General features: G+C 43.2%; 1 protein-coding gene across 1 annotated transcript in view; it reads left to right on the top strand.

The window, feature by feature from the left end:
- Nucleotides 1–282: 282 nt before the first annotated feature.
- Nucleotides 283–18,547, top strand: part of GPT2 (glutamic--pyruvic transaminase 2) — a 33,691-nt gene continuing 15,426 nt past the window's right edge. The window contains exons 1-3 of the mRNA XM_019535787.1: nt 283–414; nt 13,418–13,507; nt 14,196–14,304. Coding sequence (XP_019391332.1) covers nt 13,475–13,507; nt 14,196–14,304 — 142 coding nt within the window. The 5' untranslated portion in view covers nt 283–414; nt 13,418–13,474. The remainder of the gene's footprint in view (nt 415–13,417; nt 13,508–14,195; nt 14,305–18,547) is intronic.

Here is an 18,547-nt window from a genome sequence, read left to right as displayed (position 1 = left end):
CGCCGGCACCGCGCCCTGCAGCGTGCAAGCGAGGGGCGGGCGAGCGCGGGGCACCCGCCACAGCCCTTCGCTCTGGGGCCTTGCGGTACCAGCCTGGGCCCGCGCCGGGCGGCGCGCTGGAGGGGCATGACAGCTGCCACCGACCGGGCCAGGCCTGGGTCCGCCTTGCCCAGCGGCCTGTCTGCCGGGGCCAGAGGGAACGGTCATTAGGTGATTGCCGTTCGAGGTAATGGCCTGCTAAAGGATTGTCCCGGCCTCTTTTGAAGTGAGTCAGTCATCCCCACGCGTGTTTGTTCCTAGCCCCGCTGCTCCAGCCACCTTGGCACTCCCTCCAGAGCTCGGATAATCCGCCTCGCGCTGGCGCAGTCAGACAGACGATCGCTTTTGGGTTGTACTGATCTCTTCTCATGGAAGGGGAGATGCTACTTACATGAATGCCACATGCCCCCGGAGGCTGCAGCGGCACGGCAAGCTCCCGCAGGCAGCCACAGCACTGGTGGTGGCAGTGGGGTGGGAGTAAGCGCTGACGGGTGGTCAGCGGTGATCGCAGACTGCCTGCAGATGCTGCCAGCAGTGTTGGCAGCAGGCAGTGGGGAGCAGCAAGCAGTGACTACCCGCAAGCACTGGCAGCAGTGTTGATGGCGCCTTTTCGCAGGGGGTGCACCACCACGCTCAGGGTGCACGGGCACCCACATATACCCCCTATGCATCACCAGTGCTGGCAGGGAAAACACCATGTATCTGGGTCCATGAAGGCAGTTTTGCTTAAGTGTTCCTGGGGTCACTGTGCTGGCATGGTTTAGTACCTGCCAAGGTGTTGGGGCTTAAAGCCCACTTTATGGAAATGAGAGGTTCCTCCCTAGCTTGTTCCTGTGGCCATATGGCTGAGGGCAGGCGAAACCTGGGGGCATCTGAACCCCAAGTCTCTGGGCTTGGGCCTGCACATAGGATGCCCACCAAAAGACTTTGGAAATATCTGAAACCTCTAGTAGGGATGGAGGATGTTTGCCAGTTGTAGGGCCACTTATGGTTCTGGACTGACTCATGGATTTGGACTTGATTTGGCTGATTTGGCTTGGAACACACAAAATTTCTTTTAAAAAAACTATTTCTTTTCATCACACTGTTCTGGTTACTGGGGCTTGCTGGGCAGGGCCCTGGACTTATATACCAGGAGAGCACCTAGGTGCAGGTTGCCATGATCCAGACACAGTTTGGCACTAGGCCCAGAGGAAACAACAATAGTAATCTTTTTTTCCCCCTTTATTTATTGTTTTAAACTTAGTGATAGATTTTGCCCTTTAAAATCCAAACCCAAGAGACCTTTACATGCAAGTTCTCTACCACCAAGTGTCCTGTGTCCTTGGACCAACACAACTGCAACCTCTACCCCTGTACTACTGATAGTTTTAATACAACTAGTTCCCTGTCAGCCAGGCAAGCCCATCTCCCCCTGCCATAGTTGCTCTCCTGTCACAGATTACTGAGTCAGCTTCAGCATAAGCTGCCTAAAGTAGTGTTTGGATTTTTCTGCTGTTATCTGCTGGTTGTGTTATGCAGTGGGGTGACCGATCAGTTTTCCTTTTGCTGTGAGTATATTTAAAATATTTGCTGGTGGCTGTTTGAAATGTAGGAATGATCCCTGGACTCAAAGGAACTTGCATGCTTACTCATTTTATCTGTCATAGTTTTTAAGACTTTGGTCATGTCCAAACTAATTCTTCTCTCTAAAGAAGTTCAGACCCATGTCTTCTAAAGAAGCTGCTGATACTTTATGTATTGACTTTTCTTGGTCTTGGTTTTCAAACTAAGTACCTACACATGAGAATGATTAGCACTTCTGAAAGCTAGGTCCAAAGGCCCAGATAGCCATGCCTTTGAAGGTCTGAGACAAACTGTGTCAAGTGAGACACTAAATTGTCACCACTTCTGAAAATAATGCCTCAAATTCCCTACCCACACAATCAACATGAATATTTAAAAACAAATTCTAGCAGTTCAGATGTGGTTATTCCTAGCAGTTCCTATGAGACAGCAAACCTTACATCTATGGACAGAACTTGTTATATTTTTCATTTTATTAATAAAGTATAACATGGTGGTTGATGTGCATTTGAAAAAATGCACAACCCTGTTTTTGGCAAGTACAGCTTTGGTTTTGCTGAGGGGAGGATCAAAGACTGGTATTATAATTAAAGAACTTTATACACAAGTGCTAAATGCATTAAATGATCCCATCCTTTTCTTTGTTACATCATTTGGTTTTCTTTTATAATGATGAATGGTTTGAAGTCAAAGAGTTTTACACAGACTTTTCTGTGTAATACAGACTTCAACACTTTAAAACATAAATGCTTGCTGATGCATCTCTCAAACTATTTATGTATATATATTTCTGTGAAACTCGCTTCTAAAGTTGTTGCCACCATTTTTTTCATACAACCTAATTCTCCTAGCAACAAAGGATAAATGTTAGCTTTTTTCCAGTTATATACGCTAAGCAAGGAGACAACACTGCTAGGCAAAAAAAAGATTTTCATTCCCCCTCCGCCCCAAAACCCTCACCTTCTGATTGCAAACACATGTGCCCTTGGTAGACAGGTTGTTTCGCTGGCTAGGGAAGAGTTTTATTAAAGATATTGGAGCAACTCACTTATAATGGTTTTTATAAAATGTAACTTTTTCCTTCAATTTTTTTGTTTGTATTCCATTTATGTGGCAGATTTTTGTCCAGTTAAATTAATTTGTTCTTAAAATGGTCCAGTGGAATATTATCAATGGCCATCCACATTTAGGGCCATGTATGACTGAGGACTGGGCATGAATAGAGCAAATACAGTTTACTAAGCCTGAGTGCCAGTGGATATGAAGGGGGAGGAGGAGTTTATGTGAGAAAGCTGCGTAAGCGTATCTGTAGCAAACTCCAGTCAACCAAACTATGAGAGAACATTTTGTCTCTTGCTCATGTTTGTTCCTTATTCCTTGACTGTTTAACAACTTTTTGAGAAGAATTTGCAATTCTGCCTATTATGTCAGGAAAATCCAAGCTAACACTGGGATGCTGTTTTATAAAGTATGCAAACATTGGGTAGAATTTCAGAAACAGAACTGTAAAACTTGAAAGCCATAATTCACAGTTGAAATAACTTATGTCACCCTAGTGCCTAGGTCTATATTCATCTGCAGTGTCCATGATTTTCAGACAACTCTCTTCTTCATTTACTTTTCACTAAAACTGGACTGTACACCCCTTTTTACCTTTCCTAGGTTCAGAAGAGATGGCTAAGGTCTTAGAACTCTCTAATCCTTATTGTGCTATACTGGTTTAGAGATGGTAAAAGGCTTTATTAAACTGAGTTGGTATCCAGGTTGTAGCTGCATTGGTCTAGAGGCAAAAGGAATCAGGACTCATGGTAGAGGTGATATCTTTTATTAGACCACCTAAATTTTTGCCAAAAAAAATAAATAATTCTTTAATTGCAAGCTTTTGGGCACAAACACCTTTCTTCAGGCTAGGAGAAAAGACTGTAAACGTTCTCCTGGGTAGAAATGAAAGTTTATATTTCAAAGGAGAGTTGACGGTGTGGTAAAATACCTTTTTGGAACAGTTCATGTTATATGCAGATTAGGCTTAGAGAAAAATTGGAATCGTCTGTTTACCTCAAAGTTGTTTGGTGGTAAGCAGGATGTAGTCGTCTTTCCTTCTGGTCACGGTGTTTCATATTTCACCGAGGAGTGAAGTATACATATATAGATATCTTTTAAAAATAGTTCAAGAGATGCAACAGTAAGAGTTTACATTTAAAAGTTCGGAAGTTTTTATTACACAAAAAAGTCTGGTAAAACTTGTCCTTTTTGAATTCAAACCATTCATCATAAAAGAGAACCACATGATGTAACAAAGGAAAGGATGGGACAATTTGGTGCATTTAGCACTTGTGTATAAAGTTCTTTAAATATAATATCAGTCTTTGACCCTTCCCTCAGCAAAACCAAAGCTGTGCTTGCAAAAGACAGTGTTGTGTATTTTTTCAAATATACATCAACCACCCTAAAAGAACTTCCATTTCTACCCAGGAGAACTTTGACAGTCTTTTCTCCTATGCCTGAAGAAGGGTGTTTGTGCAATTAAAGACCTTTTTGCAACAATCTAGTTGCTCTAATAAAAGATATCACCTGTATACCATGAGTCATGATTATTAATTGGGCTTCATTCAATTTAGTTAGGATTCATAGCAGCATGTCAAGGTGTTAAATACAAATACACCAGCCAAGTAATTTGCACACTTTAGGCCTCCACCTTGAATTTGTTTGTTGTTTTTTGTTTTTGCTTGTTTTTCTTTCATAGGTGGCTTTTTGTCAATTAGGAGTATAGTGGCAAAGTGGTTAAAGCATCTCACTGCAGTTTTGTGGGTGCTAGTTCAAGGCTTACCTTGGATGTATGCCAAAGGCTGCCCTGGCAGTTGGCATAGCTGTAAATGGGGACCTGGTCATTTGGACTGGAAAGCTAAAAAGCCAGACATGATGCTAATTCCTTTGTGTACTGTTGGCTACAGAAACTGTTGTGCCTTAGAGTAATTCAGTGGTTCATTACATGATCTCTGACTTGACTTTATTGTATTTAGCTATTTCTGATACAGAATAGAAATACACCTGTTATCTTTTGCACTGTCATTCCTTCTTTCTGGGTGACCAATAACTTTTCTATCCAGAAGTGGAGGAAAATTCATTGCTCATTTTAGATAATTAGCATTCTGGCATTCAGGAAAAGAACTCTATTTTGGTCTCTCTGGTAATGTGATCTAGATCTGTCTCATGAACGACGCATGCCCCTGGGGGGGACACAGCAGCAGCAGAGGCAGTGCAGCTGTGGTAAGCAGAGGAGCTCCCACAGATGCCACTGGCGGCATCCGTGGCAGCCAGCAAGGATCACAGACCACCCGCAGATACCGCCGGCATTGTCAGCGGTGGGGTGGTGAGCGGCCATCACCCGCAGGTGCCAGCACCTTGTAGGGGGTGCACCACCACACTCAGGGGGTGCACGTGCACTTGCATGCACCCCCTACATGTCACCCTGATCTGTTTAATTGTAAAGACCATTCGAGTCTCTGCTAGGATAGAGAGGCTGTTGTTCAGTAGTGTGGATAGAGTTTATTGAACTAACCTTTCATAAATTTCACCAGCTTCCAGTTTATTTCCTAGTGAAAATCAAGGTTTTGATATATTTAACAAATGTGGTTGGAAGCCAGGTTTTTGGCTTATGTGGGTTTGAGTGGGTTTGAAGGGGGAAAAAAGGACATGATTTCTGCTTCTACTGAAGAAACGAAAGCTCAAAATTTTCAGCTGAAAACAAACAAACCATCCAAAATGATGTGGTTACTGACCCGCCATGGTGCACTTGTTCCTGTCCTCTAAGCCTGTGGGCCAGGCTGTCCAGCTGGGCACATCTCCCCAGCAGCTCAAAAAAAGAACTGTGGTGCATTATGAGAGAGAGTTGGCTGGGGAGCATGGACCAGGAGGTACTGCAGTAATATTGGTTTGTTGTTGTTTTTTTGGTGTCCAGAACTTTTCACAGGAGAGAGATCTCACTTTTTAGCTAGCTCCAAATCCAAGCTGTTGGGAATGTACATAGAGGTCAACCCTGCTGCTTCTACCCTCAATCCCTGTGTGAGGGTTAAGTTCCAGAAAATTAGAGGATTCTGCTTTCAGAGATTTCCACAGTTGTGTCAATTGCCACAATTGGGTCCAATTATCTTTTCTTAAGGATCTGAACATTGCTGACTTGGGAGGAATGATGCAAAACTATTCCTCTTCCTAAGCAATCTGTGATGGCATAGAAATGGTAGGGAGAATAAAATGGCACAGAATATGATGACACAGAAATGGTAGGAAGGAAGGGTGAAGGTACTGAATTTTTAAACTTAAAATATAGTCATCCTTACCTAGCCATTTAAGAAGTCTCCAAAACAGCAGGAAAGCATCAACAAGAACAATTAAATAGATATAATAAAGAATCACGTAGCTGTAGAAAATCATGCTCATTTCTGCCTCTCCTAGGTTTCAGATGCAGCTTTCAGTATAGTTTTGGGGTCGATTTTTTTTTGGTCCCATTGTTAGAGTTGATTGAATACAAGCCGCTATTGTATTCTGTTGATCTGAAGCTCAAGTATTCAAAATGCCAACATAGTTTTGCCAGCACCCTGGAGTTCTCCTCTGCAATAGGAAGATGGTTAAGATTTCATGGAAACATCTGTTGTCGTTTTTTACAATCCAGATTTAAGGCTATGTTTCAGCTGCCTGTGTCTCTTTGGTGATACTGGAGCTGGTTGGTTGTACTTTTCCAGAATATAAACACAGACATAGAGGAGCATTATTTGACATGCAAGAAAACAACATTATGAGATGATAAATTAGGCTGAACAGTGTTCACCATAACCTGAATAAGTGTGAGAGAATGTACAGTAGAAAAGCTTCTCTAAAGAAGGCTTATGACCTCATTAAAATTGTCAGAATTATTGTTCCTCACTTGTCTGCACACGTTAAGTAAAAAGAAGATTCTTTAGTCAGTGCACCCTTGCTTTCTGGAACATAGGTGAAAGCTGCTGCAAATTAAAATGATGAAACAAAATCAATTTGATAAAATCCGGCAAATATGACTTTTGTTCTATTCTTTCTCCCCAACCGCTTCCTCAGGTAAAGTATTTACACAGGTGTAGAATATTATGTAGCTTGGAATAAAAGCCTTCTGTGCAAATTTTAGTTTCTTCTGGATTGATAGTGTAATTAGAAAGTGTCTACAGAATCAAATACAATTAAAAACAAACAAAAAAGAACAAAAATAAAATGTATTTAGAGCGCTAAATGCTGCTTTGAAACACGGACCAGTATGTTCAACCCAGTAACATTTCAGTCTTCTTTTGTGAAATGCAGTAGAAAAATCCATTCCAAATTAGTCCATTATGAATTAGGCCTCCCATTTAAAGAAGCTTCTAATGTGCAGTTGCAACCCAATAACCACTATATAATTCTTCATTTAAAATCATGCAATAGGACTACATCTTGTTTTTTTTACCTGCATGGGGTGTGCATTCAGAGGACTGGTATACTTAAATGAAAATTATAATTTATAAATGTTATGTATCTGGCATTTGTATTTATAAATGGGGCATTGGGAGACTGGTATAGTACCAACTGCAGGCTCCACCAATTACTCAATCTTCATTAGGGAGCAATGAGACTCAGCTGCCATCTATAGTCAAAACCCAGACTCATTCCTACTCCTCCTGAACCACAGTTCTTGTCAGTTTGAATTCATAAATCTATAAAACAAAACTCAGAACAAAACTGTGATAAGCAGGTCAGGATTTTTTTTTTCCTACTAAGGTCTCAAAGTTCCTATTATTAAATTAGGTCTTGAAGTCCCTATTAATTAGGTGCAAAAGGGTAGCATTGTTAAGGATTTTATTATAATTGATTTTGGGGTTTTTGGATACTCACTGGAGTATCCAATTCAATTGTACTGAAACTTGTTTTCTCTTGGACTGAAAGACCGCCTGTGGGGATGCCAATTAACTAATTAATCCAGAGGATCGTTAATCCCCTGTCACCCACAGGTAGTCAGTTTCGGGGCATTAAAATAAGTTAATTTCCCTGAGCATTGATCTACTGCCCGACCCTACTCAGAAAGAGTAGCTACGCACTACAACACAGGTAGGTTGAGCAATACAAGCTGTATTACACAACAAAACCTGTGCAACAAATACCTGATGCAATATTCCTGTAACACCCAAGGCATAACACAATAAAATACACCCTGCAGAGCAATAATCTGACGCAAATCCCAAACCCAATGTCCTTGGTCACACAACCAATCAACTACACATTGCAATGAGCTTTGATCACTACACAGTCAACTACTATGTAGCTTCACAAACAACCCAGAAACCACAGATGACAGCAAGAACACCCTACGCCTAGTGAGTAGGGCTGTGTGAAGCTTTGGTCCCTGATTCGATCTGGCAGAGATTCGGCCCAATTCGGTGGCTGAATCTCTGAATCCAAACTGACTCAGAGGGCCCTTTAAGCTCTCTGAATTGAATCGGAACACTCTGAATCGATTCAGACAGATTTGGTGATTTGGACATAGATACAGCTTTAAATGTTTGTTCTACATACCTCTAGTTAGCAGGGGCTCTGCACACTGCAGTGCTGGGGCAGATGCGGTGTCCCACAGAAGCGTGAGGGGCTCCCTTGGCAGCAGACCCAGAAGTGGACCAGAAGCACTTCCGGGTCCACCAGCGAGCGTGCTGGGGAGGCCCCCCGTCCGCCCCCAGCTCAGTGCCTGGTGCCTCCTGGGTCTGGGGAGTCACCTGGTTTCCCCCTGTGGCCAAGTGCTGGGCTGGGGGGGCACGGGGAGCGGGGCCCAGGCACTCTCTTGGCAGCAGATCACTTCCGAATTTGCTGACAAGCATGCTGGAAAGGCCCCGCGCTGCTGTGGGACACTCCACACATCCCAGCACCGCAGCAATCATGAGCCATGCTGCTACCTCAAGTATGTAGAAAAAACTTTTAAAGCTGTGCCTGTGTCTGAATCTCTGATTCACCAAATCAGCATTGAATCGTCAGATTCGGATTAATCAAATTGGGGACAGTGATCGGAATCAACGGATTGAATCACTGTCCCTCATTCGGGCTGAATTTGAATCTGAATCAAATAGGGCCCATTTCACATACTTCTACTAGTCAGCAGGAGAAACCCTCTGATAATCCCTGAGGATTTCTAGCTTTTCCCTGCTTAGGTACTCAGCACCTCAAATAGGGAAAGGTTGATACTTTAGCCAACTGCAGCTTCCACAGCCAAAGCCCAAAGGAGAGAGCATAAGACAGGTAAGCCTCAGCGAGCTCAGTCGCAACAACCAGGCCACAGTAAGGAACCTGCATTCAACAAACTCCCACACCCCAAGAGCCCAGAGTCAGGACTGTCCAGCCTGAGTGAGAGCAAGGCCAAGTCCAAGCCTGAGCCCCCAGAACTCCTACTGGCTGCTGTGAACAGGATTTATGGCCTTCTAAACACTCCACCTGTCATTCACCCAATGGTCCAATCATCACTTTTTGCACAATACCCAATCAAATTCAAACCTGGGCAGTACTTAAAAGGACCAATCTATTCAAACTATTTCAACTCAGTACAAGCAGTACCCTTATACACTGCACATGCCCAGACCTTAAAAGTAGGTCATGACTTCATCAAGGTTGAGAGTTCAAACCCTCTAGAAACTTCTCACCTCTAGTCATATGGCGTATGTGTGGACTTTCACTGTTCTACAGGACTAGGCGCAGAAGTTACACACAAACTGGTTTAAGTGATCAGAAACTGGTTTAAACCTGTAACAGAACATACATTCAGCACACATAAACCAGTTTCAAAATGGCCAAAACTGGTTTAAGATAGACCTGGTTGAATGTAGTATCAGATTTAACTGATTTGGGTCAAACCGATTTATGGAACTTCTGTCTTGGATCTCTTCCTGGTTTACATTAAACCAGAGTCCCCCAGCATGCTTTGCAGCCTTGGACTAGGCTGTCTGCTGCAGACATTAGGGCTGTCCCTGCCGCTCAGCTCTCCAGTCAGAGCAGAGATGGGGTGTGGCCAGACACCTGCCTGGCCCCCTAAGGCTAAGGGGGCAGAGAGGGGGTTTGTTCTCTCATGCCTCCCCTCTACCCCCTTCCGGGAACTGCAGCTGGGGTCTGCCTGTTAGGGTACCCTCCCCCTTGCTGCTACAGTAGCAAGGGCAGGGGCATAGCCAGAGCCAGCTGGCATGGCCCTGCCATCTACCTGCCTTGCCAGTGGCTGGGGCTGCAGGCAGTGCTGAGGGCAGATGTGGAGGGGCCATGGCTTTTCCCAGTGGGCTGTGGCTGAGGCTGTGGCTGAGGAGCTGTGCGGCCATATTGCTCCCAGCTCCCCACGCCCTGGCTGGGTGGGGCTGCCATGGAGCCACAGCTGGCTGGAAAGGGCTCTGTGGGGCTGGTCTGGGCTAGGCCATAGGGGCAGGGCCTTTTTTAGCCAGCTTTGGGTCCATGACACCCCCATCCAGCCTGGGTGTGGGAAGTCGAGAGCAATGCAGCTGCACAGCTCCTGTCACCCCAGCCCAAGCTGTAGCCCACTGGGAAGGGCCCCTCTGCATCCACTGCCAGCAGCACTGCAGGCCAGCCTGGCTTAGCTCTGCAGCCAGGGCCATGCCAGGTAGTTCTGGCCAGGTCCCCCACCACGTGAGTGGCCAACGGGGGGGAAAGCCAGGCAGACCCTGGTGGGTCCTCATGCCCATGCCCAACAAGGGAGACAGGGGAATTTAATCCTCCTCCATTCCCCACTTTGTCTGAGGCAGTGCCTGGCCCTCACTCCTTGAGGACAAGCCTGTCAAGGACTGCTTCCCCTCTCCCCCTCCAGGCACACCTTGGCTGGGGTCCTTGTAGGCCAAGTGGGGGGTTAAACACCTCCCCAATTTTACTTAGCAGCCAGGGTGGGGGGTGCTGGCCAGGCCCCCCAGCTGAGCTTCACTCTAACCTTGTGGCTGTTGCAGAAAGGAAGGGAGTGCCCCCCTGCTTCTAGCCTGAGCCACTGCAGGCATATGCCTGCATTTCTGGAATCAACAGTGAATGTCTGTTCACTTGCAAATTGGTTCAAGCTATGCAGGTTAGACTAACTTGCAAAGATTGAATCAGTTCAGGCTTCGGCTTTTTGAATTTCTGTCCCTAGCCTTGTTGCTTATTACATGGCCTCCTCTTATTAGTATAAGTCACAACAGAGACAGACCACCTTTATACTAAGGCGGAGGTTTTTAACCTGTTTGCATTTGTGGACCCCTAAAACTTTGAATGTAAATGTGAACTCCCAGTTCTATTAACCTACTCCATTCCAAAGGAAATTTGAATACTATCATTCATCTTCCACATTGGTCCTGTGTTCAGCCAGTGTCTGAACACAGGATTTAAATAGCATCATCTGGTATAACAAATCAGCCATATCACGTAGCCATGAGTCTCTTGCACTTCAAAGATCTTTAGGATTTCTGTTCATGGTGACCATGTTATCTGATGATATCCAGTCTCCTGGCTGGCTCTTGTCCAATGAGTTCTTTTACATTCATTTAAAAACAGTTTGTAACCCTGGATAGGAGACCAAAAGCAGATAGGATTACCTCCTGGTTAATATTCTAGTGGGCGAAGCAACACACTTTTTTACATCCAGATAAAATAACTTGCTCTACATACTGGTAAGTTGTGGGGAAAGGTAGCCCTTAGGTATAGGATAAGCTAAGGGACAGCATTTGTTGTCAGGAAGGGTGGGTGAAGGCTTTGGTAAGCACTTTTTGTGTTATGTATCAAATGCATGAACCTGTATTCATATAAGAAGCAAGGGTAAGGTGTTCGCTGGATAAAACTGTAGTTTAAGCAAAGTGAATTTGACGTCAGTTATGTGAGTATTATGTAATTTCTTGAAATTGTATTTGTATTCCCTTTGTGAGGCCTCAGTTGGGGTCATTTTTTAAATCTGTTTGATATTATCTGTTTTAGTTTAATTAACTCTTCCATCTATATGCCAGTTACCTTTGCCTCTTCTTTTACAGACCAGTCCATTTAAAGCTTTATTTCTGTTCTACAGTATTTTTTTCCTTTTTAAAAGAGAATTCTGATTACAATTAGCATTCTTCCAGTGCTTTCTCTTTTTTTCTTGGGAGAAATTCAGTTTCTCATAGGAAAAGTATGGCTAGAAAAATAGCCAGCTGTTTAGACTGCAGAGATCAAGAAATATCTTTTGTTTTCTTTATTATGTAACACTTTAATTATAGTAGCACCTAGAGACCCCTATCTGGACCCCACTGTATGTGGCTCTGTACCAACTCTTAATATGTTAAAGCACAGCTGGTACATGCAGAGGTAGCAATCTAAATAGTTAAGAAAACCAACCAACATCAGACAGCAAATACATTGTCAGAATAACTAATATTTTGTTTTTCAGTTGGTTTTGGTACGTGTGTTGTCTCCTTATTTTGTCTTTCAACTATCTGCTTTGCTGCCTCTCCCAACAACCACCCTTTCCTGCTTCCTGCTCTTTTCATCCTTTCTACTTCACAGATACAGCTTTCAGACACAGTCTGGAGGGGCAGTTAGCCAGAAACATATATAAAGGGCTTGTCATGGAAGGAAGGCCCAGAAGGTAGAGAGGACTAGGAGGCACCTTTTTGCATCAATCCCCTATAGCTTCTGAATATTCTTTCTTTCTATGGGTCCCTGGACAGGATTGTTAACTATTTCAATAGTGATCTCTTCCAGAGAAAGGATGAGAGGCTTTGCATACAGTTTCTAAAATATTTTGGAAGGATGATTATGTGCAGTAATCAAATAAAACTGTTTCTGGTGTAGTGGATAAAAATAGGGCCTACTTCTGGCCCTTCACAATATTCCTATCCAAACAAAGTGATTAGCTGCATTAGAATAAGAGTCTCTAAACTCAGATGCTTGGATGATGCTGGGACTTCCCCCTGAGTTGCAAATGGTGCTTATGAGAACTGCATTTGATAGTCTCAGCCAAGCTGATTCTTGCTGTATGACCTGACTTCACTGCTTCCTCATGCAAAATCTATTGGAGTAACGTGAGGTTGGTTTTGTGGCTGAACTGGCTGTTGCAAAACAAGACCCAAATGGGTGTAAAAGCTGATGTCACCTTTTAAACCTTACTGGAATCCATTTTTTTGACTTAGCTGAGCTACAATAGACTAGAAATCACAGTGCAACTTTGATTGTTTCATAGTGCAGAACAGGGTCTTTTTATTTCTAGGCACTGTTGGCAGCACATCTGTCTAGGGCTTAGGTGAAAGCCTATATAAATAAGGCCTGAAAGCACTCCTGAAACCTTTCCAAGCTCTTTCTACAGCTGGCATGTTACTTCAAATATGTGCTAAAAGATTTTTTTTAAAATTTCTCATGCAAGTTAAGCACATCTTTTCTTAAGTAAACAAATCTATTATTTACTGTGTTTTTAATGAAGAAAATGCAAATTCTCAAGGGGCTTAAACTCTGGTTGCTGCCCCCATCCCCCACTCACCTTTGAATCCATTTACTAGAACAGCATGTACATGCATATCTACCATATACCCACACATTGACAGTCCAGTGAGTCTCTGCATTAAAAATGAGTTGTCATGTCTTCTTCCTTCTTTGTAAAGGGCTCTAAGGTTCTTAAAAAAGAAAAAAGAAACTATTTCTGTATAAGAATCATCTCAGAACACTACAACTATGACTCTTTTAATGATAGACTATTTTAAGCTGGTTTTTTTGTACTACTTAATTATATAAAGAAGATCTCTTTATTTTCTACTTTAAAACAAACCATATGGTATAAATTGTTTGTCTTCAGGGTATCAAAAAGCCTTTTACTGAGGTCATTAAGGCTAACATTGGTGACGCCCATGCAATGGGACAGAGGCCCATCACCTTCCTTCGTCAGGTAAGACCCTTTAAAATGTGAAATAATATTATTTCTAAATCTGTCTCTTCTATATAAAGTATTACAGTTTCAGAGACTCTGATTTGCTAGAGTAATTTGTGGTTATGACACATGCTTCTCCCAGCTTGATCATAATACACGACTCAGTTATTTTAATCATATTATGAGGATTGCTTTGTAATTTATGTGCTAGGGTAAAATACAGAATATTTGCATTTACTTAAAGTTTAAATAGTCATCCTTATGCAAGGACTACAATAAAAAGACACCTGTTTGGCTCAGACATCAAAACTTCATAGCCGGCTTGCTGAGTCTCTGCAGCCATTTTTTTGTGCTTGTCCCTCCATAGTATTTTCTCTCTTTTTTTTTATTTTTTATACACGTGAAATGTTCTGTTTGCCCTCCCCATGTCTCCTGTTATTTGGCTTGTATCATTGACTAGCTAATAATTAATAAAGGAAAATCAAGATCTCTTGCGAAAAACAGATATTTAGATTTTGGTCTGTTGGTATACCTTTAGGGCTTGACTGTCTTTTAATCTGCTGTTGTCCTTTACTTTCAACGAATCTAGTTTTCTTGGGGATTAGAGAGGAGTCAGTAAAACTGACAGTGATATTAACTTAAAGAAAAAGTAACCTTGAACAACAAATAAAGTTGTGGCCTATTTACATCACTTTTACTATTGCAGGTGGTGGCGCTATGCACATACCCAGATCTGTTGGACAGCCCAAGTTTCCCAGAAGACGCTAAAAACAGGGCCAGACGGATCTTGCAGGGATGTGGAGGAAATAGTTTAGGTAAGCGTTTAGCTTTACGTGTCCTTAGCTGCTTGTCACTGCTGTCATTATTGGTCTTTTTATTCTCTGCTGTAATCCCATCCATTTACGTGGCTTGAAAATGAGCGATAATGAAATTTTTTAAGGGGGTGTGCTTTTGGTATGTCTTAGAATGGGGAAGTGCTCAAAAATGATCTACTAAAGTGATTAACAATGAATATCTTTGACAATGACCAAATACTGTTGGCAGGAAAAAATGATATAGACCTCTTGGCAAAATGATTATTACATATCTCAGACGATCGCGTCATCACTGGTATCTGAGCACTCAAAAATCAGTATTCTGTTATTTGTATAGGGTGTGTATAAATGTTATGTGCTGTTATTGTACATGGTTATAAGATATATTCTGACCCTGTCTGCGCATTCTTCCTCGCAACATTCATCAGTCAATTGTGCCTCAAAGGCAAAGTAGCCCTGAAAGAACAAGTGTAGATACCAAGGGGATATGTTTGTGTCTAGTATTCCTTCCCAAGGATGTATGTGTGTGTTTTATAAATAAAAAACAGCCATTATCTACTTGTATGTGGGAAATGAATCTCCTCCCTCCAAGTTAGAGGCAGTGAGTAGGGCAGTTGCTGGAGGGCCAGAAATGGTTTTGGAGTTACTATTCTAACAAGTCTAAAGAAAGTGTTCCAGCCATGGGGCAGTGCTCAGAATCTGGCAGGTCACATTTCATACCTGAAAGGAAGTAAAGAGACTAAAAGTGACATTTCAAAGTGCATGTTAAAGTAACTGATGTGTGTCTTATTTTTTCTGATTGCACTGCCTAGTTGCTATGGTGTTAAGTGCTGTAAAATAAATCGGATAACTAGTAACTATATTCCAAGTCTTACATCCTTGGAACACTTTTAACAGTTCATCCAGTGTCAGCCTATACTTTGGTGTTACATGATCTTTTGAAGTGCTCTCCTAGGCTGGCAGATTGTTGTTGCTTGTGTGGCTCTCTTAACTTGAGTATTACCTTGTTTATCAGCTCAGAGATTCCAAGAGCATGTACTTGGGGAAAAGTTTGGGTGGATCATGCTGGTTCTTGCTTCCAGCTGCAATGTTGTATTAAAGGATAACAATATTTTTCTCATGAAAGTTTTTAGGATGGTGTTTCTAGGACTCTATTGCAGTATGAGCCATTCTGAGAAAAATTTGGAGAGCCTGTAGACCAAGCTGACTTTTTTGGACTTAGAGAAGCATGCAGACTTCAAGCTGGGTTAGGAATTCTTCACAAGACAGTGCAGCTGCTCTTGGATAGTACAAAATGATTACTCAACAATATAGTACTGCACATGTTTAAGGAGGGTTGTAAACAGTATTCATTCTTCATGACACTTGATTTCTGCCTTGACCTCCATCTTTTTCTTTTTGTAGAATAACTGCCCAAATTCATGTCAGTGGAAGAGTCAGGATTAGAATTAATTTGCTACTGGGTATCCCACTGAATGTGAGGCTGTTTGTCCATGGTTCTTGAATATTGTCTTTCTGGTGTTTCACAAAGTGTGGATGACTAAAAAAATGCTGAATGTGCAGAAATCCTTCTCCAACAAAGGAGAAGCATATTTTAAATAACTCGCAGCAATTCAGTGTAAACAAGGTTCTGAGTGCTTTCAGTAGGCACTCAGGCCTCCTGCGAAATGATCATTATGAACACAAACACGTCAAAAAAGATCAGTGGTGAAACAGACATGCAGTCCAGACTCCAATCACTGAAGAGCAGCAGGGGCCAAACTTTTTGGCAGGTACACCACAAATTAACTCCACATCTTCCCCAAGTGCCATTCTGATTCCCCTCCCCTGTCCAATCTGCTGCTCTGTGTTTAGTTAACAGCGCTGCCTAGCCTCTCCCCAGTCTGCCGTGTGCCAAGCAGCGGCTGCCCATACCACACGTGGTACGCATGCTGCAGGTTGGCCACCCTGTTGAAGAGCAGTTATTCTGTTATGACTTGCACTGAAAAACAGAAATAAATGTTAAATATTCAACTTTTTAAAAAAAAGAACAGATGAAAATGTCTAACTTTAATCTGCATGTTTTCAGCACTGTGTAAGCTGTTATTCTTTACCTCAATTGCTGCTTAAACACTCACTCCTCAGCATGGACATGTGTGTTGAGGTGGAAGCTATGACTTTATTTTTTTTTTTTTGACTGGGAGTTTCACCTGCCAGAGTGTTTGATCATTTTAATGTTCCACTTACAGCCACTTACTCTTGAAGTGGCCTTTTTGGCAGGAGAGTAAGCATGGCCCTTGCGCCACTGCACCTTCCTCCCTGATGCACACAAACTCCCTTGCATATAAGAATATGTGTTTTGTATTATAGACCTGATAAACCGGTTTCTAAAAAGGCTTGGCAGTCTAAGATGGAAGGGATGAAAGTTTGCAATTCTGTTGGAAATGCAGCAGCTCTAGATGTTCTTTTTAATCTAAGGTTATATCTTTATTGCACAGTTAACTGGAGTGACTGTTCCTGGGTCTGAGCACCAGGGTTAGTCTGAGCTGACTGCAAGGCTAGGGACAGACATTCAAAAAATTGGAACCTGAATTGATTCAACCTTTGCAGGTTAGTCTAACCTGCAGAGAGTGAGCCGGTTTGTAACAACAGACGTGCGGGCACATGCCTGCAGTTGCTCAGGCCAGGAGCCAGGGGAGCTAGAGCCTGGAGCCAGCGTGGGGTCAGGGCTGTGCCTGCTGGTCCCTCCCTGTACCACAGGGCTGGGGCCAGCGGCGGCAGCAAAGGAGCTGCTGTGGTCGGGCTGCTGAGAATGGCAGTCCTGCCACAGATCAAGCCCAGCCCCGCTGCGTTCTCAGGGAGCGGCACCTCAGTCCGGCAGTGCTGAGGGACCTGCCACGAGCCAGACAAAACCCCTCCCTGGCCAGACCCCTGCCCCTGGGGAGCAGAGGGGCTGAGCCATCCTGGCTGGGCTGGAGCAGAGAGCATGCCCCGATGCTGGGGGTGTCTGGTTTAACTTAAACCAGAAGGGGGTCTGGGACAGATGATGCATAAACCGGAGCCAAATCAGTTAAGTCTGATACTACATTCAACCACGTTTATCTTAAACCGGTTTTGGCCATTTTGAAACTGGTTTATGTGCACTGAATGTCTGTTTTGTTTAAACCAATTTCAGATCACTTAAACTGGTTTGTGTGTAATGTGTGCCCCTAGCCCAAGTGTTTCAAAAGCTGAAACCCTACTTGTATAACTATGTCCTCTCGTCCCCACATGCTGTGTCTGGAGGCGGATCCCATAGTTCTTGTGCTGAGATGCTCCAAGACTCTTTTTTAAGGCAGTTGTAACTTGTGAGAAACTTGCCTGCCCTTTTAGTGAGGAATTGAAGGGAAATACGTTGTTGACTAGCAGTTCTCAAGTGATTCCTCTCCTCTCCCGTTGCATGCATCTCTCACCACAGATTCCGTGGGTTCCAGCCCGGCTGTAGGCTGACTCCATGTTTTACTCCATACCTCCAGCTGTGTAAGCAAGCCTGGATTTAATGCCAAACTTGGGTCAGGTTTCTCTTTGTGAATGGTTGGAGAGACATTGAGGTAGAACCCAAGTAAGAGTCTGGATTAATTAACGGTGTAGTGAAAACCTGTCCTGACATTCCCCACTGTTACAGCTAGTGAAACAATTTAGGATTTCTGGTACTACATTAACAGTAATGTTGACTGACCCTACTTCGAACAAATGTTACTAGCATAGAGTTATCTTGCCTACACTAGCAGTTCTAACCTTTATAACATCCTTACCTGATGTGTAAGGGACTAGGTCTGAGGGGCTAGGATTTTCCTCCATGGAAAGCCAAAGGAGTATAGACGTGCCTCCGGCCGCTGTGCCCTGGGAAGCAAGAAGTAAATTACTTCTTTCTGGAAGTCTTCCCAGGACTGCTTCCTCAGACTGCCTGTGTTTTGGAGCTGACCTCCCTAAAAGTGCATGTAACTGGCCCTTCAAAGTCCAACAGCAATCCTGGGCCTTGGCCCAAAATAATTTTCAGTCTCTGTAAGGCATTCTTTCTTGATGGCAGCAGTTTCAATTGTTTCCTGCATTTCTTTGTAAAGTTACCACGGCACAGCTCTTGGAAATAAAACCCCCTACCATCAGATCAACTACTAGCATATAACTGAGGAATGAGAGTTAAGTTGGGTATAATCATGCCACTCCATCTGACAATCTACTTAGAGCCAAGAAGATCCTTTTGTTTCATGGCAGTGCTAAATTA

This window comes from Crocodylus porosus, unplaced genomic scaffold (genome assembly GCF_001723895.1).
Source record: "Crocodylus porosus isolate Cpor-Errol unplaced genomic scaffold, CroPor_comp1, whole genome shotgun sequence".
NCBI classification, from domain to species: domain Eukaryota; kingdom Metazoa; phylum Chordata; order Crocodylia; family Crocodylidae; genus Crocodylus; species Crocodylus porosus.
Note: the sequence above shows the minus strand (reverse complement) of the source record. Positions and strands in the feature narration are given on the sequence as shown.